Source organism: Camelus dromedarius, chromosome 16, assembly GCF_036321535.1.
Source record: "Camelus dromedarius isolate mCamDro1 chromosome 16, mCamDro1.pat, whole genome shotgun sequence".
In the NCBI taxonomy this organism is placed as follows: Eukaryota; Metazoa; Chordata; class Mammalia; order Artiodactyla; family Camelidae; genus Camelus; species Camelus dromedarius.
Window position 1 is genome coordinate 57,315,239 of NC_087451.1, and position 21,677 is coordinate 57,336,915.

At 33.6% G+C, this 21,677-nt stretch overlaps 1 protein-coding gene across 3 annotated transcripts in view; it reads left to right on the plus strand.

Annotated features, from left to right (window-relative positions):
• Nucleotides 1-21,677, plus strand: part of SPAG9 (sperm associated antigen 9) — a 132,945-nt gene that overhangs the window by 25,945 nt on the left and 85,323 nt on the right. For 2 of the 3 annotated variants that reach the window (XM_064496073.1, XM_010990320.3), the window contains exon 2: nt 2,582-2,702. In XM_064496073.1, the coding sequence (XP_064352143.1) occupies nt 2,582-2,702 (121 nt within the window). Of the gene's footprint in view, nt 1-2,581; nt 2,703-9,057; nt 9,077-21,677 lie in introns of those variants that run through there. The other variant, XM_064496076.1, reaches the window with a different exon arrangement.

Genomic DNA, 21,677 nt, shown 5'->3' on the forward strand with positions numbered 1-21,677 from the left:
AACTCCCAAATGATTAGGAATCAGTATTTCAGAGGTTGTAGGTTTTACGCTTCGAAGATAAAGAAAATACTGGCTGATAACATGAGGAAATCAAATGGCTCTTGAGGGAAAGTATATGAATATACTAGATTGCTTTTAGCTTCTAGAAATCAACTCAAGCTCATATCAAGTAGAATGTATTTGTTTATGTAACTGAAAAAATAAAACAATTGGGAAATGCTGGCCTCAGTAACTACTGAATCTTGGACTCAAACAGTATCTTTAATTAGGGTTTTTTTTTTTTTCCCTCCTTGTCCTTTGTTTTACTTTACATTGGCTTTGTTCTCAGGCATGCTCTTTCTACATGTTAAAAAAAAATGTCCGTCTGTAGCTTAAACCCTCTAGATTCTTAGAGTTTGCAATTCCAGAGGAAGAGAGGTAGTGTTCTTCCTAAAAACTGACAAATGTCCCAGAGAGGACTCTAACCACTACCACTCATACAACCACCCCTAGGGAGATGGAGTCCTTACCAGTTGAATTGCATGGACATGATAGAATTAGCATGAAACTAGGGAAGTTCCTCAAAGGAAGACAGTGTGCAGCCAAAAAAACAATGTCTACTACAGTTATTGAAAACAATGTCTACTACAGTGATAAGACAGATAAAGTAGATAATTGAAAATTTCATATTAAAACTAAAAAACTAAGTTTGTGAACTGTACACTTTTCTATATGGGTTTTAGGTTTTTATTCTGAAAGCTTTTTTCATTTATTTATTCATTCATTTATTTAACAAATATTTGAGTACTTGCTTATGTGTCATCTTCATTCTTTGCACTGGGAACACAACAACAAACCCCTGCCCTTATGGAACCTACATTCCGGTGAGACAAGGCAGATAATAAATAAGATAAATTACTAATATATAGTATGTTAGATTGAGATAAGTGCTGTAGAGAAAAGCAGAAAGGGAAGTAGGCAGTAGCCAATATGATGATTTAAATATGATGGCCAAAGAAAGTGTTAGTAAGAAGCTGACATTAGAGCAAAGATTTTAAGGAGGTCAGGAGGGAACAAGCCATTTGGATATCTGCGGGAAGATAATTCCAGGCAGTAGGAAGCAAGTGCAAAGGCTTATGTTAGAGGAACTGCAAGGAGGCTTGAATCAGAGTATGTAAAAGAGGTGGGGGAGACAGGGAGGAAGAGTAGTAGAAGATGATGTCAAAGACGTTTGAGGATGGTAGATTGTATTGGTCCTGGAGGGCTATGGTAAGGACTTTGGGATAATGTAAGCATTCTGATTTTTTAAAAGAGTCACCCTAACTACTGCATGGAAAATACATTGTAGAGGGGCAAGGGTGGGAAGTAAGGAGACCAGTTAGGAGGCTATTGCTAATTGCATTCATCCAGGCACTAGATAATGGTGGCCCAGACCAGGATGGACATGATGAAAAGTGGTCAGATCTGCAGGTAGATTTGCTGTTGAATTGGATATGAAGTATTAGAGAAAGAGTAGAGTGAGGGCTGACACCGAAGTTTTGGGCTTGAGCAACTGATCAAAGTAATATAATAAGTTAGGTAAGACCCCGAGGAGCTAGCTTTGACATGTTAAGTTTAAGGTTCTTATTAGATGGTCAAATGAAGTTGTCCAGGAAGCAGTTGGACATTACGAAACTGGAGTTCAGGTCTGAGCTAGAGATTGGGCTAGAAATTTGGAAATATCCAGCATTTAGTTAGTATTTAAAGTTGTGAAACTCGGTAAGATCACCAGGGAATAAGAGTAAACAACAAACAAAAAATTGTCCAGGGACTGAGCTTGCTAATGTTAAGTAGTTGGAGACAAGAGGAAGAACCAACAAAGAAGACCAATAAGGAGCAGTTAGTCAAGTGGAAGGGAAACAAGGAAAAAACCAAATCGGAAAAAAAAAAAGCTTTAAGGAGTAGTGAGTGATCATTGTCAAACAATGCAGATAAAACAATTTTAAAAACAAGATTAGGACTGACATTTAATGATTAGATTTAATGATAATCTCCATGATGAGAACAGTTTTAGTAAATTAAATTTGATTGGTGGAGATATTTCTGCTATGTGCTTTTAGGAATTTAAACTCCGTGGTTCAGGTAATCTAGAAGACTGTTCATTAATCAGATAATCATTTAACATAAATTTATTCATATTCCATTATTCTTTAGTTCTCTATTATACATGTTATATACAAAATTATGTAAAAATTGTATGTTAAACTTGGATGAATATGCAAGTATACTATTTGAGTTAAAGGATTTATATATATGTATTTTCATTTTTCTTTTCACTTTTTATTCATTTATTTGTTTATTATTTTTTATTTTAAGGATTTATATATTTGGAGTACATATTTGTATTTTCTTTGGAATGCCTCTTATGATGTGGAAACACTTTAAACAAATTATTTTGTCACTTTTTTCCTTCTATATTTGAAGATTTTAAAACTTAGTTTTTATAGAGAAAACTAAAAAATCAACCTAAATTCATGATTCTGAGATCTTTTTAGGTAGTTAGTGCCTAATTTTAAAAATTTCATTTATCTAGTGCAAATAATATATTTTTCTTCTTTATTAGAAATTCATTGAATTTGAAGACTCTCAAGAACAGGAGAAAAAGGATTTACAGACCAGGGTGGAATCTTTAGAATCTCAAACAAGACAACTTGAACTCAAAGCGAAAAACTATGCTGACCAGAGTAAGTAAAGCATGTTAAAAAAATGGAATGACTCAAGCTGACATTTGACTAGGGTTTCAAATATATGCTTGGAATTGTCACCCCAGACTCAAGAATAAGACCTGGAAACGAGGTTGTGTTCTTTTTTGTTCACATTTTCATGTGGTACCCATGTCTGCAGAAATGACTAAATCAGATACCTGTAAGACTCTCTTCTTCAATTTAGCCTCTCAAGCTTTTGTTTGTAATTTACATTGTATAGTAGTTAACATTATGCTGTATCCATTATGCAGGATCTAGAGTGTGTTCATGTGGATTATTTCTTCTAATTTTGATCAGCTACACAAAATTCCGTTGGTTTCCGTAATGCTTTCAAATTTTAAAATGTAAGAGAAAATCTAGCTTTGAAGTATGTATGAAAAAATAACTGAATTCTCTTTTTCATGCTTTTCTAGTGGAAAACTGTGGTGTTTAGGGAATAGAATGTTGTTTTTTCAAAATCATTTCATTTTAAACATAATTTCATATATTATTCTTGATTCAAAAATACTTAATTGTTTCAAATCCCAAGGATACTTTCCCCTTTTTGGCTAATGAAAGGGGACCGAATTAAGTCAAAATTCGAAACAGAAACTTCGTGACATATTTTCATGTTTGATTCAGGCAGGCAAGTCACTCTCCAGTTTTCCATTCCAAGATTGTAAACTTTAGAATCCTTGGGAGCAAGAGATGGCCAGCAGTCACTCTTTCCACATCACACATTAAGGCTACATAGTGAGACCTGCTGTAAAGGGATTGGCATTTATGAAGGATAACCTTCACTACCAGGTTTAGAGTTTGTATGATAACTGACTGGTTCCCTTTAGGCCTCTGGAAGGGCCTAATGAAGCTAAACCTAGAATCACTGGGAATCTGGAGTTTAAGCAGATGTCATAGAAGGGAGCTGAGGATAAGCCAACTAGAGTGAGACAGAATGAGCATGTGTCATGTCTTTGTTCTTTTTAGGCTTGTGGATAGCTAGAGTGCTGTATCTTTGGTTTTTTAACATTGGATACATCGAGTGATTTCTGATTCTACTGTAGAAATTTGAAGTCTTAGAGAGCTGTATGATGGACTCCACATTGCATACACTAACAAATTGTTGGACTCACAGTACCCTGAGTACCACTCATCTAAGGACACCGTCTTGTAGCAGTTGCAAGCTTTTGGTACATTTCAAGAGTTGAGCATTCTCTACTCAAAGGATGAGAAAAAATAGCTATTGGAGATAATATTTTAATCCTAACTTCGTATCAGGGACTATATAGTATTTTGGAACCAAGTACTAAAGGTGCGTTTGTGACAGAACCAACCTCTTATTATAGTTTTACCTTACTAAATTTACCTCTTGATTTCTGAGGAGTATCAAGTTTTGGATAAGGAAATTTTCTTTTATCTTAGAAAGGACTCCTTGTCTAGAATCTTCTTATGCATTTAATAAGCTGCCGATATAAAAGGAAGATATTAAAAGAAGAATTACCTTGTACTTGATATAGTAGTTTCTTAATTAAGATTGTTATCCAGTCCAGTGAGTCATAGCTACCCTTTTTGGAATTCTCATGTTCTTTGGTATCCATTCTCTCAAATTATCGTTTTTCCATTTTAATTCAAAATACTTTTTAAAAATAAGGTGTCACTTTAAAAAATACAGAGGGGATGAGAAAATTTTTCACCAAGTATTAGATACGGTCTTGAGCTAAATTTGATCAGAAAACTTAATTTTTGTTATTAATATAATATCCCTCCAGGAATTTCTCCCAGTAGGTGTCTGCTATCCCATTTTGAAATAAATCTTGTTGTCTAAATAACAGTAAGAATTTAAAGCTGTGGTTAATCAAAATTGACCATTCAGATGCACAAAGCTGATGAATCTCTTGGTCCATGAGCTGAGGCTATTATGAGTCTCTTTTTATTAATAGTTTAGAACTTACTCACTTCTCCTTTGATACCTTGGAATCTTTTTCTCTTTTCCATCTAATTGTTCTCTTCTCTCTTTACATCTAAAAAATTTGGCAGGGGTGAGGGAATAGTTTGACTTTTTTTTTTTTTTTTTTTTTAACTTTTTTCATTTTACTGCCTTAGGTTTTCCCTGCCCAAAATCTTTGGTGTGAATCAAAGCTTCTTATTTTTTTAAAAAGGTGGTGGTAGGAGAAAATCTCTAAGAATCATCTATGCCCTATCCTATTGGAAAACTGAGACTAGGAATATATTTTTTTCCAGAGATGAAAACAAATTTAAATGGATATATGTCAGAATTTATTAATTCTTTTTTGTGTAATAGGAAGCAATATCTGGACTGTTTAATACATATTTAAAAAAATTTGGGTTTTATTTTGAGTGGGGGATTGGGTTTGTTCGGTTGTTTGTTTATTTTAATGGAGGTACTGGGGATTGAACCCAGGACCTTGTGCACATTAAGCAATGCACTCTGCCACTGAGCTACCCTCCCCACATGGACTATTTAATCTTAATTCTACTGTTTTGTATTTTAAAGACTAAATAGTGATTTTATTATAGTGACTGTAACCTAACATCTATTTTTTCAAACTTTTTAAGTGTTTTAAGAGTGTTTTTTGGTGTTTCAAACATCTGTTTTTAAATAAGCATTTGTTTAAGGCCAAAGAAATTGCTGATGATGGTACCTAGAGAGAGCAGGGATAGATGCAGTTTTTTCAGTTTAGTGCTATTTTGACTGCCATACGATGCCATATGACACAAAATCTTGTCTGATTTCCATGTTTTGTTTGTATAATATAGTAAGAGTCTTTAATTTTAAAAGACTGTGGATTCTGATTGACATGGTTTAGGGCATATCCCTTTTAAAAAGTAGCCACAGTAAAAGTTCAAGTTCTGCTTTGAGACCACTTCTTATGTTAAAAGAGGAAATTTTGGTTGTAGTTACTTGCTATTTGAGAAACGAAAAATTCAAGAAATAGGAACTGAATTAAAAGGCACGCTATAGCTTTTGATAGTATGAAATCTATCAGATTGTGGTATGATTTCATAATGTTGAAAAATTGAGTCTATAAAAATTTTGTTTAAATTTTCTGATATTTTATTTTGGAGGTTTCTGATTACTCTCTTCTCAAAATTTAAGCTACGTAAGGAATATATTTGGCTTTTCAAACATGAATAAAGAATTTTGAAAGGTGCCACATATTATTTCTTTTCTGGGAATATTAGTAACACTGCTTGGTAGTTAACATCTTGTAAGCCTTGAGGAAGAATCTGAAATACATACAGAGTAGAATAAGGAACTTGTGGATTGAGAAAAGCCTGTTGGTGCTTTCAGCTATGTAAGGTGTCTATAATCAACCCTGCCATTCATATTGTGGCAGTAATGGGTCCTTTGTCAGAAAATATTTTTTATATTCATTATTTCTGTTATATATTGATTATTTCTATTCTTGTAAAGCCAAGTACTATCTCAATTAATTCAAGTAAATATAGACATTTTAATATAGTTAAAAATATTAGACTACTACTATCTGCCTAGTATTCAGCCTTGAGGTATGGCTTTGGCACAGAGGAATATGATATGGTCATTATAGTCAAAGAAATCATAGTTTTGTGTGTGGGAGGAAAGGTTATGTGTATGACCTTCTAGTCTTTTCCGCATGTACTGTGCTTTTATATTACTGCAGTTAGAGTGTATATAAAATTTTGTATCCTTTTTTTAACATTATCATAAGTATTTTCCTTACTGTGTAGTGTAATCTCTAATTGTTATTTTTTAAATGTCTGCCTACACCCATCATCCAGAAGCTATGCCATCTTTTAACAATTCTTGTTTTCCCCGAGAAACTATGCTTTCTCCTTTTCTCTAGTGAGAATAGCCACTTCTCTTTTGACCTTGGCTACTCAGAAACCGAGAACAAACTTTGAAATACAGCTGTAACAACTGGTTGGGGTCTTACTTGGTTGTCATATTCATAATGTTTTTTTCCTTGATCCACATTTTACACATACATGATGAATTTTTATGATATGTTCTTATAAACTATATCAAATCCTTTGTGGAATGAAGGAATGAATATAGGTGAATTAAAAAAAAAAAACCTCAAAAAGCTTCTCTTGGTTGATTGGACATTTTTTCCAATGTAGTGAATCATATTACAGTGAATATTTTTTCACACCTATGGACTTCCCTCTTTTGGTAATTTTCTTAGGGCATATTTACAGAAGCAGGTCAAGGAACGTGAACCTTTTTTTTTTAGTGGTTCTTGGTATTTAATAGTGTTTGGCCATTTTTAGTGTGAACAGAATTGGAGAAGTAAGAATTAGTAGCAAATTCCATTTTATTGATCATAACTTAAGAATTTGAATTGTTATTTACAATATATTAGCACTCAGAGCTGATATAGAACTATTTATTTGATTCTCTCTTGGGAAAATTCTGCTGTCCTCAAGTTACTTGAGTTTGTAAACAAGAGATGAACTTTTCCTTGATTCCCTTGAATTGTAGAGAAGATGGCAAGATTTAGATGCCAGTGATTTTAAGCTACTTAAATAATCTTCTCTGAATCTGTCTTTTGTTCCTTTGAATGAAAATCCATTTTTCAAAATTAAAGGAGAAAGATTTTTGACAACTGAAGACGTTTGTGGTGGAGCCTTCTACTCTGATCTTTCTATTCTTCCCATCCCCTGTTATAACATTCATTTGCTTTTAAAATTTAGTATCAAGATTTTAGTCTAACAACAACAACAACAAAGATTTTAGTCTAGTAAAAGACCTTCAGGCCTTTACCTTGAAACACTATTGTTGGAAGGAAAAACTCTCCTTATTTCTTGGACGTAAGAAGTAGCATATCACTAGACAGAAAATATGGGAACATAGTATAATTATTAACATATTTTTAAATTTTAATTTTAAATGGATGAATGGCTTAAAATAGACTTCAAATCTGGAAATAATTTGCAAGCAAGATCTCTCTGTTACTTATATGGTTGGTAAATTGAGAATTTTCACAACATCGAAGAAAAATAATCTTTTTTAGTTACCATGTATGGTTTCATACCAAAGTTAATAGTTGGGAGGGCCTAAATATTTTGTCACTATTTTTTAAATCATTAAAAAAAATACCTTTAGGCCAATAAAAAGCTTTATCAGTCCCTTTACTGTACTTTGAAATTTAGCACAGAATGTTAATATTCTCAGAATTTCAGTAATACTCTAAGTGGTCACTTTTTCCCTTTTAATCATCTCGTCAATAAGCAGTCCCCTTTTACATTAATTTTAAAATGATGAAAGTAGATAACTGATTTGTATTTTTTTGTTGAAAGCACATTTCTTAATAAGGCAGCTTTTGGAGTTTCAGATTTGTATCTCCTGATTTTTAAAAAAATGACAAAAATAAAATACATTGTATATAAACTAAGTATTTTAGTTCATTTGACTTGAATCTGGTTCTTTGCAGTATTAAGAATATCTGTATATTTAATAAAGAGTTTTTTTAAAAAGCCTATATATGAGAGGGAAAGCAATTAGGCACAAGATAATTTATGCAAACACTAATATTTTATTAACTTATGCTCTATTAGGTAGTATCTCCGTGGTCTTCAGGTCTGTTTTATGTTTTATTATCTGTATTTGGACTCTTCATTTCTGTAGTCTAGTGTTGTCTTTTGAGAACCTTAAGGTTGTAGTTCATAATTAATACCTAGATCTAAAGGTTACAGGGAAAATTAATTTTATGGGGAAGGGTTAAAGGATTGATGGTGATTTAGCTTAGAGAACAGAATAAACATGAGTGACATGGTTACTCTTCAAACACAAAGGAATGAGTAAGGAAGATATCAAGTTGTTTTTCTGTAATTTTGGGAGAGCAAATCAGAAAATGAATTTGTTGGTTTTGGTTGATTATGCGGAAGTATTTCTTGACCATGAAGGTTGATACACAGGAATATGTGCTGAGGGAAAGCTTGGACTCTTCCTACAGAGAGACTTTAGGTGGCATATAACATCTGTCATGGTGAAGACATGGTGAAGGACTTAATTGGCAGAGCAGAGGTTTTTATTACTGTTTTGATGTGGTTGTCTGAGATTTGTTTGCTCTTAAGTGAGCATTTGATTCTTGCTTGCCTGTTGAGACTTTTGATGCTAAATTGTTTAAGGAAAAGATTCTGGAAGACAAACATCAATCTTCTGAGGCCAAGTACCAGTTGGATTATCTGCCTTCTTTGAATAGTAAGAACTGATGATTCCTTTAGAGAAGGCAAATAATGAGTTGGATATGGCGTTCTAGCAGGTCTGTTTCTCTTTCTTCCCCCCGTAGGCCTATCAGCAGTCTGATGGGGCAGAAGACAGCAGAGATGGAAGGTGTTCCAAACTTGGCAAAGGCCATCAATCTAAGGAGGTAAGCTCTGATTTTGAGCAGGTAGAGCAGGTGGCTCTTCCTGCCTGAATCATATCCTCGTGCTCTTTGGAAGGATGAATGGAAAGAAAGAGCATTTAAAATGAGGCTGAAGTATCTTCATTAGCTATTACAAGGGGAACATTTTGAACATTTATTCTTTTGACTCTTCTTTTTTCTTGCCCTTCCTCTCCCTTTTTTCTCTTTTGATGCCTTGATTTGTTTGATTTTTTTTCTCCTCTAGAATATTAGCAGCTTAAAAAATTGGCAGATTGGTTATCTGTTGTTTTGAGATAGGAAGGATCAACAGAATCTTGTTTATTTCAAGTAAACCTCAGGTTGTGGCTAGTTTGATGAGTAAAATGTTATGATTTTAGGAGTTTTCCTGAGATCATTTTTGAGATTCAGTTTCACATGGGAACTATTAAACAAGAAACAATTTCTTGTTTAAACACTTCAGATATAATACAGCAATGTAAGCATAGGTTAACTTTATGGTACTTGAGGTTTTCGGGGATGTCTATCATCTTTGCCCAGATGGGCCTTTTTTCCCCACTTTTCCCTTCCCTCTCTTTTTTCCCTGACTAATTACTTAGTGGCATTCCGGACTTTGAAGATACGGTTCTTCCCAGCATTTAAAGGTACTTTTCAGTTAAACACCATACCATCTTATGTGACTTAGGCCTTGAGAAAACTGAGGCAATTGACTATGCTGTTGTGCAGATGTAAGTAGTATTTTAAGAGAGGTTCTGAATTTGTGTTATATGATCTTGGTGGTTAACTCATATACCTAAAAAGATAATACTAATATTTGGAATCACAGTACAGATAAAGAAAACATGAAATATGGAAAGTTTCTGTCAAGGTCCTTGCTGGAGATGTTATGTTAGAGAGAATAATTGCCAAAATAATATTCAGAAAATCATACAGAATAACAAAAACATGTTTTTTTTTTTTAAGTTGAAATATAGTCAGTTTACAGTGTTGTGTCAAGACATAAACTGTTCTTAAGCAGCATGGAGTAACACACTTTTGATAATATAGAATGCCTTTTAAGAGAGTTTTAAATGCATGCTTATAAGCTAATATATGGTTAGCATACCTCTACTTGTTGTAGCAAACAAACCACAAAAAACTTATGTAATGACTCAAATGTTATGTTATTTCCTGTTCGTGTAAAGTTTAAATTGGATGTTTCTGATATATGGGTGGCTCCTTTGGAGACACAGGCCCTTTCCCACTTGCTCCTTGTTTCAGGTTTGTCATGTTCACCTACACTGAGTTGGAGGAAGGGAAAAGACAATGGAGGATTGTGTGTGGAAGGTCTTTGTTGGACCAGGCCTAAGCATGCACACATAGCTTTGATTTCTACTTTATTGGCTATATAACTGAGTCAGAAGCTCACTTGTAGAGGCTGGGATATGTGGTCTAGCTCTGTGTCCCAAAATAAAGAGAAACTGCTTTGGTTAATATCTGGCCGGTGTTTGCCTCAGCTTAACAGTCTTAGTAGATGGTACACGATTTGCTCAAGTGGCGAGGGAGGGAAATGTACCTAAAGCTTAGCAACCATCTGCCTAACCTTTTTCCTGTGAAGAATCTGAGGAAGAGAAGGTGAGGAGACTTTAATGAAAATAGAACATTTATGATTTGTACTCTCATTTGACTTTTAAATAACTTAAAGTTATTCTGGCTTAATTTTTATTATTGCTTTACAGCTCTTCACTGAATTGTCGTTCATTTATTCAACACACATTTACAAACATTAAGTGTTGAGATTTTCGTTTTGTTCTGTTGACTTCCTGACTTTTTCTTCTACAAAATAGGTTATTATTAAGATGTAATTTTCTGATGCTTATGTTGAGATAAGTTTTGAATAACTCCCTGCTTCTTTAAAAAAAATATAATTCACTCACCATAAAATCCAGCATTTTAGAGTATACAGTTCCATGGTTTTTAGTATATTCATAAAGTTGTACAACCATCACCACTCTAATTCCAGGACATTTTTATTATTCCAAAAAGAAGCACCATGCCTTTTAGCACTCATTTCTCATTCCTGATTTTCCCCCCAGCCCCTGGAAAACCACTCATCCACTTCCTGTCTCTATGAATTCACCTATAACTCGAATCATACAATATATGGTCTCTTGTGACTGGCTTTAACTTAGCATAAGGTAAATCCATGTTGCAGCATACATCAGTACTTCATTCATTTTTAAGGCTGAATTCCATTATGTGCATATACTATACTTTGTGACCACCCCCACCCCCCTTAATTGCCCATTTATCCTGCTGATTTCAGAATTAGAAACAGCCAAAACGCTAACCTGGTTGTCTGAAAGTCTGCATAGTTTTGTAGAGTTGAATATAATGAACAGCCACTTAGGGAAGATATCCGTTGGGTTTCTCATTGGCATCCTGCCTTGTTTAGTTACTAGTTCGTAAGTGGGGAAATGGATACCTTAACATTTGACTGTCTTTGAATCATATTCTTTTGAATAAGGTTGTCTACTAATAATTGGTAATATATTACTGTTCTTATTTTGATTCATATAATACATCTGGGTATAACTATACACAAGAACAAATCTGTTTAATTTTAACGTGATAGAGAAATAAATCATTTAAGAACCTCAAGTAAGTAGATTCAAGTAGTTGTACTGGAGTGGAGAGAAAGATGGATGTGTACAATACTTATGCTAGAGAAGCTGATTATCATTTCTACAGATTTAAATCTCAAAAATAGAACAAAATAAAGTCGGTGGGTATAGCTCAGTGGGAGAGTACATGCTTAGCATGCCCGAGGTTCTGAGTTCAATCCCCAGTACCTCCATTAAAAAAGTCCTGGGTCCAATCCCTAGTACCCAGTCATTAAAAAAAAAAATCTCATTTATATAGTCATTTTAACCACAAGATAATTGTCTGCTTTTTAAAAAAAACATTTTAATTTTAAGTATAATTATCTCAAAATATTATATTTGTTTCAGGTATACAGCATAATGATTTTGTATTTTTATATATCATGAAATAATCACCACTATCAGTTGTCACTATACAAAATTGTTAAAATATTATTGATAGTATTCTCTGTGTTGTAATTACATCCCCGTGACTTACTTATTTTATAACCGGAAGTTTGTACCTCTTTCCCTTTCACCTATTTCACTCCCCCTTACTACCCTCCCGTCTGGCAACCAGTAGTTTTGTTCTCTGTATCTATGAGTGTATTTTTTTAAAAATATTTTCTTTTATTTCTGAGGGGTGTAGGTAATTAGGTTTGTTTGTTTGTTTGTTTATAATGAAGGTACTGGGAATTGAACCTAGTACCTCATGGTTGCTAAGCACATGCTCTTCTGCTTGAGTTATACCCTCCCCTTTCTATGAGTGTATTTCTATTTTGTTGTATTTGTTTTGTTTTTTGGATTTCACGTATAAGTGAGATTATATGGTACTTGTCTTTCTCTGTCTGCCTTATTTCACTTAGCGTAATAGCCTTGTAGTTTTATTCATGTTGTCACAAATGACAAGACTTCATTCTTTTTATGGCTGAGCAATATTCCACTGTATATGTCTTGTTCGTTCTTTCTTTCTTTCTTTCTTTCTTTCTTTCTTTCCTTTCTTTCCTTTCTTTCCTTTCTTTCCTTTCTTTCTTTCTTTCTTTCTCTTTCTTTTCTTTTCCTTTTCTTTCTTTTCTCTTTTCTTTTCTTTTCTTCTTTTCTTTTCTTTTCTTTTCTTTTCTTTTCTTTTCTTTTCTTTTCTTTTCTTTCCTCTCTCTCTTTCTATTATACTTTCTTACATGTTCTTTATTCATTCATCTATAAGTTGAACACTTAGGTTGCTTCCATATCTTGGCTATTGTAAACAATGCTCTGAATTACTGTTTTCATTTTCTTCAGATGAATACCCAGAAGTGGATTACTGGATCATATGGTAGTTCTGTCTTTTTTATTTCTTGAGGAACCTCCATACTGTTTTCCATAGTGGCTGTACCAATTTACATTACCACCAATGGTACACAAGGGTTCCCCTTTCTCTGCATCCCTCTCCATTACATGTTATTTCTTCTGTTTTTGATAATAGCCATTCTGACAGGTGTGAGATGATGTCTCACTGTGATTTTGATTTGCATTTCTGTGATGATTAGTGATGCTGAGCATCATTTCATGTGCCTTTTGACCATCAGTATGTCTTCTTTGGAAAAATGTCTGTTCAGGTCCTTAGCTCTTTTTTAAAATCAAATTGTTTGGGCTTTTGATGCTGTGTTATATGAGTTCTTTGTATTTTGGATATTAACCCCTTATCTGCCATATCATTTGCCATTATCTTCTCCCATTCAGTAGCTTACCTTTTTGTTTTGTTGATGGTTTCCTTCCCTGTACAAAAGCTTTTTCAGTTTGATGTAGTTCCATTTGCTAATTTATGCTTTTGTTGCCATTGTCTGAAGAGATAGATCCTCCCAAAATTGTTAAGATCAATGTCAAAGAGCATAGTGCCTGTGTTTTCTTCTAGGAGTTTTTGGTTTCAGGTATTACAATTAAGTCTTTAAACCATGTTGAGTTAATTTTTGTATATGATGTAATAAAATGTTCTAGTTTCATTTTTTTACATGTAGCTGTCCAGTTTTCCCAACATCATTTATTGAAGAGACTCTTTTTTCCCTGTTGCATATGCTTGGCTCCTTTGTCATAGGTTAGTGTTACTATATAAATGTGAATTAACTTCTGGGTTCTGTATTCTTTCTATTCTTTTGAGCTATATGTCTGTTTCTGTGCTAGTACCATACTGTTTTGATTACTATAGCTTTGTTGTATAGTTTGAACTTAGGGAACATGACACCTCAGCTTTATTATTCTTCCTCAAGATTTTTCTAGTTCTTTGGGATCTTATGTGGCTACATACAAATTTGAGGGTTATTTGTTCTAATCTGTGAAAAACACCGTATTTTGATAGGGATTGCATTGAATCTGTAGATTGTTTTGGGTAGTATGGACATTGTAACATTATTCTTCCAATCCACGAGCACAGTATATCTTTACATTTATTTGTGTTGTCTTCACATTCTTAGAGTTTTCAGAGTACAGATCTTTTACCTTCTGGGTTAAATTTATTCCTAGGTATTTTATTATTTTTGATATGATTTTAAATGGGATTGTTTACTTAATTTCTCCTTCTGATAGTTCATTGTTAGTGTATTTCTGTTAGATTTCTGTATATTAATTTTGTATCCTGCAACTTTACTGAATTCATTTATTCTCATAGTTTTTTGGTGGGTTTTCTATATATAGTATCATGCCATCTGCAAATACTGACAGTTTCACTTCTGCCAATTGGATGCCTTTCTTCCAAAAGAAGTTTCACTTCTTTCCAATTTGGATACCTTTTATTTCTTTTTCTTGTCTGATTGCTGTGACTAGGACTTCTAATACTACGTTGAATAAAAATGGTGAAAGTGGATATCCTTGTCTTGATCCTGATCTTAGAGGAAAGCCTTTCACCTTTACACCATCAAGTATGATGTTAGCTGTGGATTTGTCATATATGGCCTTTATTGTGTTGAGGTATGTTTCCTCTATACCAACTGTGTTGACGGTTTTTTTTTTTTTTTTTTTGAAGTGAGTTATAGTCAGTTTACAATGTGTCAGTTTCCAGTGTGGAGCACAATTTTTCAGTTATACATGAACATACATATATTCATTGTCACATTCTTTTTTGCTGTGAGCTACTGCAAGATCTTGTATATATTTCCCTGTGCTATACAGTATAATCTTGTTTATCTATTCTGCATATGCCTGTCAGTATCTATAAATTTCGAACTCCCAGTCTGTCCTTTCCCACCCCCCTCCCCCTGGCAACCACAAGTTTGTATTCTATGTCTATGAGTCTGTTTCTGTTTTGTATTTATGTTCTCTCTCTCTCTTTTTTTTTTTTCTAGATTCCACATATGAGCGATCTCATATGGTATTTTTCTTTTTTTTCTGGCTAACTTCCCTTAGAATGACATTCTCCAGGGACATCCATGCTGCTGCAAATGGCTTTATGTTGTCATTTGGCTGAATAGTATTCAGTTGTATAAATATACGACAGTTTTTTAATCATAAATGGATGTTGAATTTTGTCATGCTTTTTCTGCATCTAATGAGATGTGTCATGTGTTTTTATTGTTTTATTAATGTGATATATCACATTGATTGGTTTGTGTATATTGAACTGTCCTTGTATCCCTGGAATAAGTGTGGGTTAATCATTGTGTTGTTTTTTTTTTTCCAATTGTATTCTTGAGTTTGGTTTTTTAATATTTTGTTGAAGATTTCTGCATCTATGTTCATGAGGGATATTGTCCTATAGTTTTCTCTTTTTTTGTGGTGTGTTTGTCTTGTTTTGATGCCACAGTAATGCTGGCCTCATAGAATGAGTTTCAAAGCATTCCTTTCTCTTCAGTTTTTTGCAGCAGTTTGAGAAGGATTAGGTTATTAACTCTTCTTGAAATGTTTGGTAAAATTCCCCTGGGAAGCCATTTGGTCCTGGACTTTTTGTTTGTTGGAAGTTTTTAAATTACTGATTCAATTTCATTACTAGTAATTGGTCTGTTCAGATTTCCTAGTTCTTCCATATTCAGTCTTGGAGGATTATATATTTCTAGGAATTTATCCATTTCTTATGGTTGTCTAACTTGTTGGTTTATAATTGTTTGTAATACTCACTTATGATTGTTTATCTTTCAGTGGTATCTGTTGTAACTTCTGCTTCATTTCTGATTTTATTTGTTTGAGCCTTCTCTTTTGCTTGATGAGTCTGGCTAAAGCTTTATTAAGTTTGTTTATCTTTTCAAAGAGCCAAGTTTTAGTTTCATTGATGTTTTCTATTTTTTTCTCTTTTTCATTTATTTCCACTCTGATCTTTATTTTTCCTTATTTCTCTTAATTTTGGGCTTTGTTTTTCTTTTTCTAGTTCCTTTAGGTGTAAAGTTAGATTTTTTTTGGAGATTTTTCTTGATCCTTGAATTTCCTTCTTTGAACTACTTTTGCTCTGTTCCATAGATTTTGGAACATTGTGTTTCCATTTTCATTTGTCTCAAGGTAATTTTTTAAATTTCTTCATTGGTCCATTGATTGCATAGTGGCCTGTTGTTTAGCTTTCACGTGTTTGTATTATTTGTAGTTTTTTTCTTGTAGTTGACTTCTAATCTCATAGTGTTGTGGTTGGAGAAGATGCTTGATACAGTTTTAGTCTTAAATTTATTGAGACTTGTCTTGTGGCCTGGCCTGTGATCTGTCCTGGAGATTGTTTTATGTGCACTTGAAAAGATGTGTGTTCTGCAGTTTTTGGATAGAATGTTCTGTATATAACTAATAAGTTCATCCGATCAAATGTGTCAATTAAGCTCAATGTTTCCTCAGTAGGAATGGTCTGGATGACCTATTTTTTGTCTGGATAATCTATTCATTGATGTATATGGGATATTAAAGTCCCCTGTCTGCTTTTATTTTAAAATTTGGGATGGGTGGAGTGTTTTAAGTAGCTGTGACTGATAAATTATAGGATAGTACTCAGGCCTGATTAAAATACTTGCTAAGATTACATGAACAAAAAAATTTTTAAGAAGGTGATTAATAAAAACGTGTTGAAACTTCCTTTTTAGAAGGATGTCAATTTCTGACTGGTTAGGTTTTGCTAACATAGTATAGGTGTTTATGGGCTAAAGGTCTTTTCTGGCCCAAGGAAAACCTGCAATTGGAATGAGACATTGAACACGTAATACGTTTTGGAGAGAGATTTTTTGCCATCCAGATTTTATGAGTAAATTAAGTGTACTATTCTAGGAAAGACTCTAGTCTTGACTAAATAGTACAGACATATAGGTCTATGATAATGAAATAAAATATTTCTTAAATACAGCTGTTCCAGATTTTATTTTTGTACACTCACGAGACTCATTCCTAAGTTAAATAGTAAATGTAATCATATCATATGGTAATTTGCCATAAACCTACTAAAAAAATCTTCTGTAGGTGTGTAAAATAGTGAAAATGAATGTGACAAGGAAATAAGCAATATATCATGTGTTTCACTTTTATGAAATAATAATATTGTCATGGGAAATGCCTTATGTAAAGTTATATTACTAGTTGTTTTATTCATTAGTTTTCAGATGATCAGTTGTCCTTTGTTAGTTGTCTTTCACTTATTTCCATCTCTTTTGGCTTTACCAGCTTAGTGTAATTAGATTTAAAACATTTCACACTAAAAAGGGAGTACTTGGAAGCATATAGAATGGGAAATAGTTTAATTATAGAGATTTTTCTATTGTGCTTTTAAATAAAAATAGGTTCAAGAATAATCTGTTTTAAACAGTTTTATCTTTTTGCAAATGATTTCACTTCAGTGCAGATGTCTTTCAGTATTTGAGTGGTTGGTGTATTTGTGAAAATTTTTAAAATTATTTTTAAGCAGTTGAGGGTTTTTACTTAGGTCTTATAAAGCATAGTTGTAGAAGAGAGGTAAAAATCAGAGTACAGTAGTGATGCATCATACTAATAAAAAATAATAGGCTACAGTAAACTGCAGTGTTGTCATGTATTTTGAGGTGAATATGTTCTGTTTTTAGCCTGGATCTTTTGCTGCCTGAAAAAATAAAATACTACTGTATTAAATAGCGTAACAGGTAAAATATACAAAAAGCTGAGAGAGAGCTTGATTTAAGCATACTTGTGATTTATTTTGTATCAGAAACTGTAAAGATGGAAGTCATCTGTCAGCATAGAAATCTGTAATATTGGAAAAAAGAAATCTGTAATATAAAGCAATACTGAAAATATCTTAAAATCTCATTTTGTAGATGAGGAAAATTAACTCTAGTGCTTAGATGAGTTGATGAGCATTTAAGGCTTATAATTTTAAGACTGCAGCATTTATGAAAATAACAGGAATGAACTGTGATGTATTCGTACAATGGAATATTATTCAGTGCTAAAAAACAGTAAGCTATCAAGCCATGGAAGGACACAGAGGAACCTCAAGTACATATTTCTAAGTAAGAGAAGCCAATCTGAAAAGGCTACATACATTGTGATTACAAATATGTGGTGTTCTGAAAAAGGCAAAAGTATAGAGAAAGTAAAAAGATTAGTCCTTGCCATGGTTAAAAGGGAGGGAGGGATGAATAGGTAGAGAAGAGAGAATTTTTAAGAAAAGTGAAACTACTCTGTATGAAACTACGATGGTGGATACATATTATTATATATTTGTCCAAATGTATAGAATATTCAACACCAAGATTTAATTCTAGTGTAAAATTTAGTGTTTGGGTGATAATGATGTGTCAATATAGGTTCATTGATTATAATATATGTACTACTCTGGTGTGGGATGTAGATAGTGGGGGAACATGTTGATGTGTGGGGCAGAGGTATATGGAAACTCTGTACTTTTTCTCAGTTTTGATGTGAATCTAAAATTGCTCTAAAAATAAAATCTATTTAAAAAAATAACAGTAAGGGACAAGTCATGTGTAATCATATGTAGTTTGCATATGCTAAACGCCCTTTTTTGTATAATATGGGATTGCTAAGAAATAATACAGTTATCTCATAGATAATTTCTGTGAGATTAGTAAATATAATGTGAAAGGGGTGGTTTGAGAATAGATTGATAGTTTATCATTTATTTTTGAGGCACAAATTGATGCTTTGATGCCAACTGGAAATAAGTAGAACATAAATCTAATGGGTTAGAAAGCTGTGAATGGAGGGTTAAGGAATTATGGATAGAAATAATCCAACCTGCTTAAGGGAACAGAGTGATTAATAGAAATTTAAGAAATTTTTGTAGATAAATCTAAGCCAGTTTGAACAATGGTCATGTTCATTTAGGTAAATATAGAAATTTTTTGGCAGTTAGTGGTATTTTGGGGCTTTGTCTTCTTTCCTACTCTCTTGAGATTAAGTAGTACATTACAACAAAGCTACACAAACCCAGCATTGATTAGCAAGCTGTCATAAAGTCAGGGCCTGTTTCTTTTTTTTTTTTCTTAAGTTTTTTTTTTCTCCTTTTAATTTCTTTCTTCTTTTTTTTTAATGGAGGTACTGGGGATTGAACCCAGGACCTCGTGCATGCTAAACAAGCCCTCTACCACTGAGCTATCAGCCATCCCAACACCTCCCCCTCCCCCCACCCGGCAGGGCCTGTTTCTTTGTGCTACAAGCCCAGCTGTCTGTCCCAAGTCACTTGATAAACATCTTGTATAAAAGCTTATTTCCAAGGTTAACTTAATGATACTTCTTGTGTTAGTCTGCTAGGGCTGCCATAACAAAATACTACAGACTTTCAGAAAAATTACAGAAATTGATTTTCTCACAGTTCTAAAGGCTGGAAAGTGCTGGCAGGTTTGGTTTCTTCTGAGACCTCTCTTCCTGGCTTGCCAGTGGCCGCCTTCTCTTTGTGTTCTCACACAGCCTTTTCTCTTTGCCTGTCTGGGGAGAAAGAGCTCTGATATCTCTTATAAAAGGACACTAGTCCTGTTGGATTAGGACCCCATCTTTACAATCTCATTTAATCTCAGTTACCGTCTTAAAGGCCCTTTCTACAAATACAGTTACATTGGTTAGGGCTTCAACATATGAATTTGGGGAGGACACAACTCAGTTCCTAGCAGTTGAATCAGGAGACAGGAATTCTCCATGGGAACAAAGGGTGGTGTGGCTTGGCACATCAGGTCTTGGAGGGTCTTATAGTCCATTCTAAGGATTCTTCCCTCCCTCCCTTCTTTCATTCCTTCCTCCCTCCCTCACCATTGAAGGATTTTGAGCAGTCACTATCTGACTCCACCTAGGCTATTACTTTGAGAATACAGGGGAGCAAAGGCTAGAGCAGAGACACCAGTCAGGAGATAATTGTAATAATCCAGGCAAGAGATGATGTCTTAGATCAAAGTGGGATTGATAGAGGTGGTTAAAAGTTGTCAGACTCGATTAAATTTGAAGGTAAAATGGACAGAATTTGTCGACAGATAGCAATGTGGGGAAAAGAGAAGAGCAAAAAGATAACTGCAAGATTTCTGTGCGAGTAAGATTATGGGAAAGAGCAGGTTTGGGAGAGAAAAATCAGTTCAGTTTTGGCTTTGTAGATATCATATTGGCATCATATTATACATTACTTTATATTTTTTATTTTCACATATAACAATATTCAGCATCCTTCCATTGAGTTCTAGGCACAATCATGTCAGTACATATAGCTAATACTGCATTCATGTTAACAGTAACTTTAATTGTTGTATTTGAAAAACGTGTGCGTGCCAGGCTCTGTTCTAAACCCTTTACAATCATTAACTCACCCTCAATCCTAATGTCAGCTCTGATATTATAAGCATTATTCTTCAATTATAAATAAGGAAACTGAGGCCGAGAGGGGTTAATGTACCCAAGATAACATAACTTAGAAGTAGCAAAGTCACTGTATTGCAGTCTACCATATGACTATTATAATTCACTTCATCAACCAGCTAATGACATATATGCAAGGAGTTTCCATTATATATGGAGTTATTATAAGATGCATTCCATAGAATATCCATTTTCATATCTTTTGGCATTGGTGTGTTTCTGTAGGATAAATAAGAATAGTAATAATCGGTCAAAGGATATACACATTGCTTATTTTAATATACTAACATGACCTTCAAAAGAATAATTCCAATTTATCCTCTGCTGATGCTAATCATTTTTTATTTCTTTCTATAATTCCCCAGTCTGGTAACATTTTTGTTCATCTCCCTGTTCATTTTAATGATGAATCAGCACAGCTTATTTGTAGTGGTTCTGAATAGTCTGTTTAAACCCTGTGCTATATGTTGAATTCATAGGAGTTGTTGCAGGACGTAAAGAATGATGAGTATTCAAGCCAAGGAAGGAGCTTGTGTGAATGGGCACACATTATGTTTGGATTCGGGGTGGGGCAGGCTGTATACTTAGTAAATTCATCAGGTCATTCATCAGGTCATAAACCCTCCCCAAAAGTAACCACTGTCCTGACTTCTAACACATTAGATTAGTTTAAAATTTGTCCTGTATGTATTTGAACTTTGTATTTTTTTTGCTTCTGCTTCTTTTTTCTCAGTATCCTATTTGTGTGATTTGTTCATGATCTTGTATGCAGCAATAATTTGTTCATTTTCATTTTTTATATAATATTCTGGCACAGGAATATTTATCCATTCTTCTGTTGATGGACATTTGGGTTTTTTCCAGGTTGGAGAACACATAATGGTGCTTTGAATATTGTTTAAATGCCTTTTTGGTGGATACATATACATTTTTCCTGGCAATGAACTTGTTTTGTCATACGGTTGGCAAATAATCAACTTTATTAAATCTTGCCAAACAGTTTTCAAATTGGGTGTACCAATTTATACTCCTACCAGCAGTGTATGAAAATTCCTTACCAGCACTCGGTGTACTGTTTTTCATTTTAGCTATTCTGACAGGTATGTAGTAGTGTTGCATTTTGGTTTTAATATGCATTTCATGATGATTAGAAAAGTTGGGTACATGTTTTACTTGGCAGTTTGATACCTTTGAGTTGTTATCTGTGATTAGGTTTTTCCATA